Source organism: Clupea harengus, chromosome 3, assembly GCF_900700415.2.
Source record: "Clupea harengus chromosome 3, Ch_v2.0.2, whole genome shotgun sequence".
NCBI lineage: Eukaryota > Metazoa > Chordata > Actinopteri > Clupeiformes > Clupeidae > Clupea > Clupea harengus.
In genome coordinates this window covers 23117105-23130918 of record NC_045154.1, presented here as the reverse complement: position 1 = coordinate 23130918, position 13814 = coordinate 23117105, and the positions used below count along the sequence as shown (strand labels likewise).

Here is a 13814-nt window from a genome sequence, read left to right as displayed (position 1 = left end):
TCTTCCCCCCCCCCCCAATGGATATATGCATGCACTGTATATATCAATATATCTGAGGTTTTGGAGATATATTCCCGTGTGTGTCTATGAATATTTCATGCACTGTGTCTCTCATCCACATAATCTTATTTCTCATTCCACTCTCGTGGGAAAGTGTTTAACCATTTCACGACACCTGTATGTCAGAAGGTCATGGGTCACACTCTGTTTTCTTTCTGCATTTTAGTGTGAATTTCTGTTTCGCTGGGTTTTTCATAGGACACGTGCAAACCGCAGTTGTTGTTGTTTCAAGGTTAGTGAGACAGAAGCACGTTCAGCAGGTGCTCTGGAGCAGGTGAATTTATTCCAAGGATGTGGATCTTTTGATTTTCAAAGCCAGAGAGCTGAACAAAGCGGTTCTCTTTTGGTCAGAATCAGAATCAGAATAGTTTTTATTGCCAAGTCAGTTTACACATTTTCTTTGGCATTTTGGTGCATAACAATAAACATAGTAAGTACTACAAGTCAAGTGGTTTGGTTCCTTCTGATACCTTTTATAGATTTAGAGTTTGGTGAGACAAACATTGTTGTTTGGGTTCCTTCTGGCATTTTTAGTTTACTCCAAGAAAGATTCCGCAAGCAAGTAAGACTTTTAGTATGCCACGAACATCAAGTGCTTCAAGCCCTCTGTATTAACTGATACTGCCACATCATTTTCACCCCTTGAGGTTCAGTCAGCTGTGGCTGGGTCTAAGTAATGGCAAAGTAGCACTCATTTACACATCATTGATAGACTGAGGGTGTAGCTTCGTAGGTCATTTGAGGACTGAAGTGTGTGTGTTTGTGTGTGTGTGTGTGTGTGTGTGTGTGTGTGTGTGTGTGTGTGTGTGTGTGTGTGTGTGTGTGTGTGTGTGTGTGTGTGTGTGTGTGTGTGTGTGTGTGTCTGTTTCCATATGGTACTCTTGGCATTGAAATCACACAGGCCCCCATGTCCGCATTCATTTGGTACTACATTTTTGTCTATATAAGATACACACTTTTTGATTAATATGAAATTGTATTATTGTAAAATTGTTGGATATTTGAATCAAACAGATTATAAAGGAGTCTCATTCCAGCTGTTTAGGGGAGGCTTTAAATATTCTAAACAGGCATTATCCAAACAACCGCATAACGTATGAAACACTAATAGATGATTTTGAATGACTTTGTCCAGAATATTAACATGATGTGCTCTTCCTCTGAAATCCTCTGTATTTTATGTTGAAGAGTAGTTGAGTTGGGTACCAGCAGAATGAGGCCGTTCTTGACGATGAGTCATCCTCGTTGGGATGCAGGGCGACTACAGGCAGCGTTTCATCCCCCCATCCCATCACATTATCCTGTTTCTCCTGATTCCCTGCATTTGCCTTTCCTCCTCCACCCCCTCACTGTTTGCCAATCCTCTCTTTTTCTCCTTATCCTTTTATCAGTGTCATCCATTTCCTCTTAACTCTCTCTCTCTCTCGCTCTCTCTCTCCCCACTACCCTGGTCTTTGTATCGTCCACTCCTTTTTCACTTCTTCCCACTAATCCTATTCCTTCCCCCCTTCCCTTCTCTTTCCCTCCCTCCTTCCCTCCCTCCTTCCTTCAATCCCTCCTCCTTCCCTCCTTCCTTCAATCCCTCCTTCCCTGCCTCCTTCTTCCTCCCCCTAGAGCCCGAGGAGGAGCAGCATGTGACCCAGCTGCTGAGGGGTCTGTCCAGTGACCCTGCTCTGGCCCAGCACCTGCACCAGTGCTCCTACCACCTCCGCCTGCTCAGGAAGTGGCTGAGCTCAGGCCAGACGCCTCCTGAGTGTATTAATATGTACAGTACGTTGGGTTCCATGCTTGTCCTCGCTGTCCTTCCACCCCATGCATGTTTTTTTTGCATGTCTGCCACAGGATGGGTAGGGTTAAAGAGCAGCAGGCTTACCACCCCCCCCCCCCCCCCCCCCCCCCCCCCCTACAATGAGAGCCACTTGAGATGAGATCCCAAGAATTTGCTAGAAATATCAACAAACAGTTGCCCTTTTCTCCAACGTGTTTGTATGTCTTTTTAAGCGAAGAATTTGTGACGCTTTAGCCTGCCCTCCCAGTGCTCTTCATTGATTGTGTATCCCTCGCACGCCCGGCGGCGCTCCTGTGCTTTGTGAATGGGTTCATGAATGGCATTATGGATACCTGTACTGCATTTGCAATGATATGTTAAGCCTTGCATGACGCATTGGCTGCAGCTGGGTAAGCTTTAGGACTTAAATCCTTCACAGAGCTGGCAGAAGCTTTGTTCTTTTTTAGAATGTTCACCAGAGGTGTCTGCCTCAGTTGCTAAGTGCCTGAATGTAACTGCATTCTAAACAGTTAATAATATGTTGCAAACCAAACTTTGGATAAAGTAAGATTTGTATTCAAACCTCACCCGATCTGTCAAGACGTGAGTTTTCTTGCTATGAGGAACATTTTTGAATAGATTAGAGTAGCTCTGTGTTTGGTACAGGGCCTTGGTGAGAATGTATTTTCTCCCTATTGAGTTGTTTAGCATCCAAGACAGCTCGATAACACAGCATGAAGACATATCACAGTCATACAGTATGACATTCTGCAGAACGAACATTGGCCGACGGACATCTCACCATCCTTTGTTTAAAAGTCAGCATCTTCCCTACATCACTCTCCATTGCTCATTTTGTCTCGTCTTCACCCTCCTCTTGCTGCTGTCTGTGTCACCCCTCCCTCCCTCCCTCCTTGTCCCCCTGTCTCTTTCCCCCTTTCTTCCTCATGTAAATGAATATGGGATCGAGCAGTGAGGGATTGTCGTGTTTGCTCCAAGCTGCAGTTGCTATGTGAGCTGAATGCTGTATTTGCACAGACATTTGGAGACGAATCAAATGAGGGGGCGAGAGAGGAAGAGAGAGAGAGAGAGAAGGAGAGAGAAAGAGAGAGAAAGAGAGAGAAAGAGAGAGGTAGAGGGAGACGGATGCAGGGAGGGTGGCACCACACTTCTAGAGCATTAATTCACCAGTTAGTGAGTGAGTAACACACTTGTCATTTAGTGAGTGAGTAACACACTTGCCATTCCTTATGAATGCCTACCTTTTGCATGTAGGTTTTCAAGAGGCAAAAGCACATATAAATGCCGTCACCGTGGTTATTGGAGACTGCTCCCACCCTTCAAATTGCAGTTGTTCTTCTCCTCTGAATGATGAGGATGTAACTGCTTCACTAAAGCTGAACGCTCGATAATTAGGCTGAAGCTCTATGCACATCAAGCAACACCTCTTCCTCTCATTCCATCCGCGTCAGGGACTTTCGGGTTGATTTATACTGCACTATGACAAAGCAGAGGCCCCTAATCTCTTTGGTAAAGATTTGAGTGTATGATTCACGGTGGTCTCATATATACATTTATATTTGTTATTCTGCTGAACAAATGGAAGTTCTGTCTGCGGGAGACTCTACTTTTTATTGTTGCTCTCTGTTATTAAGTGGCAGTTGCAAGCTGAGTAACACATAATACCAGCACAAGCTGAATCAGTATGACTACGGTGATTATCCTCCATTTTGTTCTTTTTTAGAATATTCACCAGAGGTGTCTGCCTCAGTTGCTAAGTGCCTGAATGTAACTGCATTCTAAACAGTTAATAAGTATCATAATACCAGCACAAGCTGAACCAGTATGACTACGGTGATTATTTTGGGCTCATGCCAGCAGCATATGAGCATATGTGCGAATGAGGAAGATGTTACAGCCTTCTGGCATGTCACCTGCTCAGGGGGATGCATGCATCTATTAAGCGTGTGACCTCATCCCTTTTCTCTTTCTGCTGCGACGATGGCCCAGCCATTGTGACTTTTTTGGGGGGAGGAGCTGCACTCTGGAAAAAAAGTGCTCCCATTGTGTGTGTGTGTGTGTGTGTGTTTGTGTGTGTGTCACAGCACTATAGCTGGAAGAGCTGGCATTTTCATGGTGCAGCAGAGGAGAGCTGGCATTTATCCTATATTCCTTTACATTATGTTGATTACATGACATATTTTGCTGTAGCGGTCATGAAACAACACTGCTGTGGACTGTGATACTATGATTATTGACAAGTGTAGCCACAATAAGGAAATGTGAGAAAAGAGATGTGTGCAATTGACCAAATGCTGCATTGCAGTGGAGGCAGCCAGTGTTATCACTAGTGAGTGATTAGCCATGAAGCTATAGCTTGACAAAAGTAAACAACATACTTATACGTGTAAAGGAGATGTACGTGTAAAGGAGTCGTACTTGTAAAGGAGTCGTACTTGTAAAGGAGTCATACGTGTAAAGGAGTCATACTTGTAAGGTCATAATGTTGGTTCTGCAGTGGAAGGCTTTGTAGACCGTGATGCGATGTGGTGTTTAGCTCTGCTGATGGCATGCTTCTCCGTTCGTACTGCTTGAGGGCGTGTCATGGTACTCTGACATGTGACACCATGGGAAAGGAGTGTGACTGGGCCGCTTTAAAAACATTGTGTGTGTGTGTATGTGTGTGTGTGTGTGTGTGTGTGTGTGTGTGTGTGTGTGTGAGAGAGAGATTCTTGACCCAGGGAGTTGGGCTATTTTGTGTGTGATGTGTCCTGAAGGAGGAGTGTGTTGGACACAGTGTGTGTTTGTGTGTGTTTTCCCTGGCTGCAGGATTTGAAGGCTGCTCCATGGTTCCCTCCATCTACCCGCTGGAGACGCTCCACAACTCGCTCTCGCTCAAGCAGGTGGACGAGTTCCTCACCACCGTCTGTGAGGACGTGGGCGACACTCACTCCAGGACTCTGAAGTGTAATTGCAACGTTGCCAAGCACCCCCCCCCACACACACACACACACACACACACACACACACACACACACACACACACACACACACACACACACAAACAAATCATACATTTTCACTACCCTCTAAGGCAAAGCACTCTAGTATCAGGTGACCTTGGCGTGATGCTACTATTACATACCCCACTATGTTTAACACCCCTATCACGCTCACCCCAAGCTGTGTACTGGGAACTCTATCCTGCTGAAAGCGTGTCTGCTCCTCTGCCTCCAGCCCTCTCGGCCCTGTTTGAGTCCCAGTCCCAGACGTCCATGGATATCTACTCCCAGTCGGAGACGATGGCAGCCGCCCCCGCCCCTCCTCGCGCCACGCAGCCTCACACAGACCGGCCCCTCTGCTGTAAGTGTCAACACCACTCCCTTCTGAAGCCGACACAGGGTGTCAGGAAAGCTGCCAGACAGTGTCTGCGCCAATGTTTATGGAGAATTTCTGACCTGTGCACAGCTTGCAGGCACATTTATCAAAAGTGCCTCCCAGCGCGGGGAGAGTTGATATTTTGGGGTTTTTTTTTTTTTTGCCTCTGTGGGACGTAGAACTGAAGTAGAGCTCTCACTGAACTGAAGAAGTTCCTCTGTAGAACTGAAGTAGGGCTCTCACTGAACTGAAGAAGTTCCTCTGTTCCTCTGTAGAACTGAAGTAGGGCTCTCACTGACGCACCCAATTCCTCATCATCTCACCTCTGGTCCCACTTAGTCTGCCTCTCGCATTTTTCCACTGTGTTTGGCCGTTGTTTCCTCCGACCCGGAATGCGTCTTTCGTGTCAGCCTGATGATTTAATATCAGGCCTCTAAAGTCACCAGGATTGTTTTAGCAGCTGTTCTTGGCCCCACTGTTTCCCCCCCAAATCCAGATTGCAGCTCCAGCTTTGTCTGGTCCCGTTTATAACCCATTTTTTAGTAATGTCTTTGTTGTGGGTATGAGATAGGAACATGCTGGAGGACACGAGTGTCCTGTAGATTAAAACTGTGTTGTTTCTAATTGCAAATTGCGTAACAACTTTTTGGAGCGGTCTCAGTAGACGTGTTTATGTGGGGCAAAACAGATTAATTGCCTTGATATGCTGAATGATCCTCATGTAGCCTAGTCCATTCAAACAAGTCATTCACCAGAGCAACCAAACCAAGGCAATCATGCCTTTGATTCCATTTGATTTCTGGTGTTAATATGCAATGTGAAGTCATTTTTGCTTTGTGTTTGCTACCTGTTTGTCTTATTGAAATAGTCTTCTTCATTCTGCTTAAATTAACTCATTAATGCCTCTCTCTGTCTCTCTCTCCTATTCTTTCTCTCTCTCTCCGTGTGTGTGTGTGTGTGTGTGTGTGTGTGTGTGTGTGTGTGTGTGTGTGTGTGTGTGTGTGTGTGTGTGTGTGTGTGTGTGTGTGTGTGTGTGTGTGTGTGTGTGTGTGTGTGTGTGTGTGTGGTGTGTGCCTGCATACGTACGTGGTGTGTGCCTGCATACGTACATGCGTGTTTGCAGATATCAGTAGCCCATCCAGCACGGTGTCTAGCGCAGGGCCGTCCTCCCCTCTGGCGGATCCTTTGCTTTGTTTCCCTTTGAGTGAGTGAGCAGAGCAGACTCCTCTCCCAGGAGTGATACTACTGGGACACCACAGAGCACATCCATTCGCAGGGACCGGCTGACCATGTGCGCACACCACACACACACACACACACACACACACACACACACACACATATCTCCTTAGCCGGGGTTCTGGATGTATGGGGAGTATTTTAACTGCTGGGTCTAAGCTGAAAGAGAGCAGGGAGACATCATTCCCTGTCGCTGCTGTTGGCCACTTGGAGGACAGGTGAAACTCAATAATGCCATGTGGTAAAGCACGAGGAAGAGGCCATTCCTCCAATCAGCATGCAGTGTTGTTGAGTGATAGACCTTAGGGCCTATAGGAGCCTCGGAGCATGCGTCCGAGTCTGCAGCCAGGATCCGGAGCAACTGGTCGTCGCAGTCGCCATGATCAAGAGATCCACTGAACACGAGACAGATAGTTTACTTTTATTTGTCTGTATTATTTTGATGATTTAATTTGATGTGGGTTTTAAAGAAGGGATTAATAGGATTCTAAACATATCAGTATAAAAATACTTGGTAATATATTTTCATAGAAATATTGTGATGCCACCAGTGCCTCGTTTAGCTTTTTTCCAAACTATTTTTACAGTTTATTTTTTTATCCAAAAGAAAAAGAACAACCACTCCAATGAAAATCCTACTGTTGTTGTGTTGTGGATGAATGTTTTCAGACTACTGTCTTGCCAACGTTTTGCACCACCAGTATGTCCAATTTAAACTCACAAGACATCGAGCAGGTTATACTGTATTATTGTATAGTTTGACCATTGAATGCGAAAGAGAATTTGAGTACTTTCATGCCATTGCATGAGCATTCAGTCTTTTCAGTTTCTAACATTTTCCAATTGTGTTAATTTGTTGAGTATTTTTGAACAATTATCTTTTCCATATCAAGTGGGAGTAGATGTCCGGGCTCACCAAAAATGTGCTTTGTTTCAGTGTTTTACAAACGACACATTGATGTGGTAAAGATCTACTATAATAAAGGGTAGTTAAAATTAAGTTTATTATGTGGACTAAAACATTTTAATTATTGTTTTAAATGTGTGGATAATGTAATTGTTCTATGTAAAGAGGATGTTTAAACTCTGGGTTTGATTTATTTATGAGATTATTTAATTTCACATGTGATGGTTATGCTGCTTCAGATGTTTACTGTAAATATTTACAATGCATCTAAAATCCAAATAAATCTCCCCTTCTGTTGTTACTTGGCTTGTAGCTTATAAGATGTTACATACAAATGGTCTGATGTGTTCTTTAATGATTAAACTGGGTAATAGCCAATAATAATGCTTGTCATTAATGTGGTGTATTGCAAAGTGGTTGGTGAACATTAACACCTTTTTTGGATTGTTTTGAATGCCTTAATGGTCTTACACCTTAGTCACCGTCGGGCAAAAAGGTAATGCTAGGCGATAGTACATAGATGATGAGTCATCCCTCGCCTTTAGTGGAAGTTTAGTTGCCATGGATACAGGCTCTGCTCCACTTATTGGCTCTGCACTGTGCAGGACTCAGACATGACTTGCCTTTCTCTCCCCATTCATTCAAACCGAGCTGGGACACAAAGCCAGATGGTGATGTCAGACCCATGATGTTTGCAATGTCACTCACTGCACTGACTTCAAGCTATTCAGAGGCTGCCAAAGGACTTTGTGCCCGTTGCACTGTCTGTAGTACTCTACCCGAGGACTCCTCCTGTACCTCATTTGCTAAGTTCCTTGTGCTCAGTCTCCACCTAGCATATAAAGTGTGCACTGTCAAAACACTCCCTGGAAAACATCTGCACTTTTATGTAAGTCTTGGCCTCATTTAGACTGTATCCCAAGGAACCAACTGTGCAGAGTGAAAGTGAGATTTATACAGAGCGCTAACATCAAATCTCTCTCCTGCTTGGATCTGTTTGGGAAGACGGGTCACGGTTGGGGAAAATCAGGCACAAAGCCATCAGTGCCCAATTTGAGGCTGCTGCCTCCTCCACTCCTCCCAAAACCCTCTCCTCTGAACATTTTGGAGAGAAAAGTGGTAGTCATGGCAACTGCTTTCATTGGACCACCGAGCAGTGGAGTTGCCTGGGATGGCAAAGTGCTTTGTGGGTATTTCATCTAAGGATGGGGGGCGGGGGTGGGGGGTGAGGGATTGCCGCCAGATTAGTGATCTCAGTCTGGCAGAGAGATGAGGCCAGCACCCCAGTCCCAGTGTGGGGTTGCTCAGTCTGATGTCTGGAGAGATAGTGAGGCAGAGGACATGCTTGTACACCTCTTAATCCAGCGCTATGAGATCTTTAGCCTGTGCCATCTCAGTGTGGCTGTGCCAGTGTCTCTGCCATCTCAGTGTGGCTGGGCCAGTGTCTGTGCCATCTCAGTGTGGCTGTGCCAGTGTCTGTGCCATCTCAGTGTGTCTGTGCCAGTGTCTGTGCCATCTCAGTGTGGCTGTGCCAGTGTCTGTGCCATCTCAGTGTGGCTGTGCCAGTGTCTGTGCCATCTCAGTGTGGCTAGGCCAGTGTCTGTGCCATCTCAGTGTGGCTGTGCCAGTGTCTGTGCCAATGTCTATGCCATCTCAGTGTGGCTGGGCCAGTGTCTGTGCCAGTGTCTGTGCCATCTCAGTGTCACTGATGCCCCTGAATAGCCAGCATGGGACTCTCTCCCGTTATATTTCAAGTAAATGTCACTGGGGTTATATTTTTCTCTTTCAAGTGTAGGTCAGCTGGAGCTGTCTGTAGCCATGTTGCATTCTCACATTTGCTATAAAAGACCAGGAGGGATCTATCGGTCATATGGAGACACGTCTGCGTGCGTGTGTGTGCATGCTAATGTCTCTGTTCACAGGTTAACAAATCTTGGGAAGGCTTTATCAACTGGAAATCTTATCAATCAATCAGTTCCCTTACTGGATATGAAATAGAGATTAAAGGTACACTTCAACCTAATTCAACTAATTATATCGCTTTAAAATGTTTACAGAAACACAACAGACACTTCGTTGATTTTCAATATAATTTTTTTATTGATGATCACCAGGATGTTTCCCTTTTACAGTAAATCAGCAGAAAGTCTAGCTTTGCATTTAGATTTAAATAGAGATGTGGAGTATTGCACTCGAGAGGAACAGAACTAAGATTAATACAGCGGCGGGAAACAGAAGAACTATCACAGCATCTTCTTAACAACACCTTGGGGCAAACAGAAGCACAGCCCAGTAAATATATGCTATTTCGGTACCATTAAGACAAATAGCTTGTTCAAATATAGCTCTTAAATTGTTTAATTTCCATTTGAAACAAATACATTCAAGATTATAACTAAGATCACATGCAGAGATAAGATGGGAGCATTTGCAATGGTATACATTGAGATGGTCAGACATCTGATGGAGGACTTGGATGGATGGTTCGGACCAAAAAAAGTAATGGATTTGAAGCAGCTGTTCATCTCTGCAGTCTATTTTTGCTTGCTTTGAAAGAGTAGGATTACAAAGGGGATGAAACGCACACAAAAAAATCAAAATGTTTACAATAATAAGATTACATCGTTTTCGTCGTATTTTGTTGTTATGTGTATATACACACATTTGAGTGCACATGGTTGCTGCACACATACCATTCATTTGATCTTTAATGCAAGTTCAGAATACTTCAAGTCATAATCAGGATACCAAACCTTGTAACTGTAGTTGATACAGATTATATCAGAGTATTTCGGTTTTAGTTGGACAGCCCTAAGACATCTAGATCGGTCAGGAACCATTATATTTCACTTAAAAAGTGAGAATATGTCAGAAATGAATCGGTGATCATCCCCTACACTGTTAAGAAATTTACCATAATTGAATGGTAAGTTAACAATGTAGCAACGCCACTTTGGGCCCAAAACTAAACAGTACAGCTTTCTCCCTCGGAAATCTGTGATATGCTTGCAAGTTTAATTTTTGTGAGCCCAAACAGCATTCAGATTATCAACTCAACAATCAAAAATATTAGATTAGTTTAGTGCATTCTCCATTTATACACCATATATTGCATTCAGCAGCTGTTCACAGAAAACTGACAAAGGCCCCAAAGTGCGTGTTACTAAGGCCAGTTATTTGGAATTGAGTAAGTTATTCATATATTAAAAATATACCACAATGTGAAGACATACATTACAGTGCATCATATTAAACTATTTCCATAATCAGTTTCTTGTTTGGATGAAAAAAATATCTTTTTCATATCGATCCTGCTCTGATTTGAAGATTTGTATGCATTGTATTGAGGAGTCTATAATATAATTTTTCTGTTACAGTATACAAACAGGTTCAGCAGACCTAATTGTCCAAGGCCATTCTATTGTGTTTTCAAAGAGAGCTAGATAAGACACCCTATGTTTCTCTCAGGGACCCATACTGCTAGCGTTGTGCGTACACAGCTTATAAGAACCTCCAGTCCTCAGAGAGCTCTTCGGTCTGAGAGGACTGCAGGCATTCTCAAACTCTCAGTCTGTCAGCGAAAGAGTCAAACACCCTGTGAATACATATGAAGTCTATTGTTGAAGTTAATCCCCCACATTACACTAGGTGGGCCGAGTGGATGACTCGAGGTGCTGAGTGGAACCTCATAAGTTGGCTGGTCCCACTGAGCAGAGGGGTAAGCCAGTCTGAAGTTGACAGATTAGCCAAATCACTAACTTCGACAGAGCAACAAACGGACACTGTACTAACTAAAGGTTAGAGCAACCTCTTAAAAGGGGACAAGATTGAGTGTAGTGACTGAGATCTGTTTTTTTGCTTCTTCAGACCCCTCCATAGAAACTCCCCTCTTAGCCCCAGGTATTTAAAGCATGGTGAATTGAAATTAAACAATAGTAAAGAAATAATTTGTAAAGAACACATGTAAATTCTACATGCTGTTATAAAATAATGTATGTTAAGATAATTCTAATGCAAATGACATAACTGTAAATAAATAAAAAAATATGCTACAAAATGAAAAAAATTATTAACATTCGTTTCAAAATCTCATCAATGATATGCTTAAATTAATCCAACTCTTCTGTTCAGTTATCTCACTGTAAAGTGCCAAAGTAGCAACACAAGCGTTCTTCCCATCCAGAAAAACAACCATATCGTCATCTAAAAAACATATCCTCAAGTCTGACCCATTGTGCTAGTAAAACACATAAACACACACATCGGTCTACGTAGAGTCACACTACACTACAGAGGCCTACTTGGGAAAACATGCTATGCAGTACCTCTACCACCTATAGCACATTCTCATGCTGTAACATCATCTTACAGTAAACTTCGACTATTAGGTAGGTTCTAAATGCCACTACCTCTCTTCTTATTTACAGAGCACTGCAGTCTGTCCATGCATGTTGTGCAACTCTCTTTAGCTTCTACTCACACACAATGAAAAAGTGCAGTCTCAATTGGTGCAATAGTGCAATCGGTCTCGTTTTCAGGTGTGTTCTGCCCATGTGCCACTTTAGAATAGGGGATATCACGCTGTATGGTGAAACGAATGAATACCGCCTTATCCGCTTATAATTTGTCAGACAGTAGCAGTTTGCCAACAACAAATCAAACAACACAAAACCACAACATGGAAATGGTTACTTTTTTTGGTAGAATGCATTATTCTGCATTATTGTCCACTATTCTTCAGTGTTTACTCAGACTATTTTCTCCTGCACAGTCCTGTATACCTCGTGATTTTACGCCCTCTTCCATAGAGGTGGATAAGGTAATTCCACCATAAGTAGTTATAAGTACGCCTGTCTCACCCAGAAGGCACATCATCATGAACCTGCTGTCATCAGTACAAGCACCCTCAATCACTCTCAGTCAGTCAGTCACACTTTAAAATCAATACACATCGAAGCCCCTATTGCTACAATCGCAGAGGAAAAACCAATTACATTTTGTCACCAGAGGGATTTTGAGTCAACTAATAATGGAGAATATTTTCCTTAAAAACATACTGCATTACCTTTAAAGAATGTGTACAACATTTCTCTAAAATGTTGGATCAAGTATCTAAGGTCTGTAACGGTTGCTAACATATTTTCGACATTATCAGAGATCTTGTATTCCTTTACTGTATGTCTGAGGGCAATGCTCAGCGATAAGAACAGACAGGTTGTATGGTATGACTTTCACTGACCTGAAATAAACCCAACATCTGTCACTCATGGTTATGTTAACTTGCACAGCCAAAGAGCATCTGCACTAGTTCACTTTTGCAGTTTGGAAAAGTCAGCCAAAGCCCTACACTTTATCTAAGGTGCCTTGATATCAGGCATTCTGCCTATACAACGAGAACAATAGCAATAAAGCTGTTCAAAACACTTCACAATGGCTTGATGACAGTCAGTAATAAATACATCTTATTGTGCACACGCTTTACTGTAGGTAGCACACTAGAGTACATTTTGGACATCCGCACGAAATGTTTTCTGACAGAAGTTTGGCACCTCAAAGACCCTTTGGATTTTCAATTTGGAAAATTAGTTGTATAACGTAGAGCGTGTTTACATTCTACTGCAGCACACCACCTGTGTGCCAAGACACTCACAAAATACCCCCATCAAGGCTTGACATGCACTTGCAAAATCACACTTTGAAGTTTGCAAACTGTCCTTATGATAAATATTTAAATACAATTTGATCTCTTCATTGGCCTGCTGTAGGTATCTATAACCAAAACGTCATGTTGCATATACGGCCCATCAGAAGTCTTCTCCTGTTTCATATGCGATCTACAAAACTTAAACATGTGGATATAAAATATAGACCACCAAATAAGTGAGGAGCGGTTGTGTATTTGAAGACATGTTAAAGGGCGTTCTTGTGCTTCTAGTAATGTCTAATTCAGGAGAGGGCTTAATCGTATTGAGTAAGCATGTCTTGTTTTAAATGTCTGTGGTAAAGCTTCACAGAGAATTCCAGTCTGCATCTTAGATTACATTCTCATGGCTTCTGTGCCCCAAGTACACATTGCATGTTGAACCCTTGTAGATGTTTTCAAATGATGCATAAACCAGTTATGAAGTTAGAAGAAAGCCTAAACTAAACGACATAAGAGAATGAGGCCTTGTAAATGAAGATTAGAGCTAAAAATATGTAGCAACCTGTAGTACGACACTTAAAGAGACAAAGCAGCTCCCCTCATAATCTCCATGGAGGGAGAAATAAAGCACAACAGAAAAACGATCAGATTTAAAACTCAATCTTGCAAGCAGGGAAAGATTCATCCTGCATGACCACAGTGCTGCTGCTGGCCAGAACCATGATGTTCAAATCCTGCTGCCTCTCGTGGGTCTGCTGGTACCATTCCCTTGTCACTTCTGTATCATGGGTAGGAATCAGTGTCACCTATGGGAAGAA

The 13814-nt window shown here is 43.0% G+C and overlaps 2 protein-coding genes across 15 annotated transcripts in view; one reads left to right on the top strand and one right to left on the bottom strand.

Moving 5' to 3' along the window:
* Positions 1-7733, top strand: part of ppip5k1b (diphosphoinositol pentakisphosphate kinase 1b) — a 30495-nt gene extending 22762 nt beyond the window's left edge. For all 12 annotated transcript variants that reach the window (XM_031565053.1, XM_031565051.1, XM_031565052.1 and 9 more), the window contains 3 exons: positions 4658-4795; positions 5066-5191; positions 6330-7733. In XM_031565053.1, coding sequence (XP_031420913.1) covers positions 4658-4795; positions 5066-5191; positions 6330-6418 — 353 coding nt within the window. In that variant the 3' untranslated portion in view covers positions 6419-7733. The remainder of the gene's footprint in view (positions 1-4657; positions 4796-5065; positions 5192-6329) is intronic.
* Positions 7734-9428: 1695 nt separating this feature from the next.
* The window catches only part of map1ab (microtubule-associated protein 1Ab), a 42900-nt gene continuing 38514 nt past the window's right edge, over positions 9429-13814 (bottom strand). For all 3 annotated transcript variants that reach the window (XM_031565047.1, XM_031565048.1, XM_031565049.2), the window contains one exon: positions 9429-13802. In XM_031565047.1, coding sequence (XP_031420907.1) covers positions 13647-13802 — 156 coding nt within the window. In that variant the 3' untranslated portion in view covers positions 9429-13646. The remainder of the gene's footprint in view (positions 13803-13814) is intronic.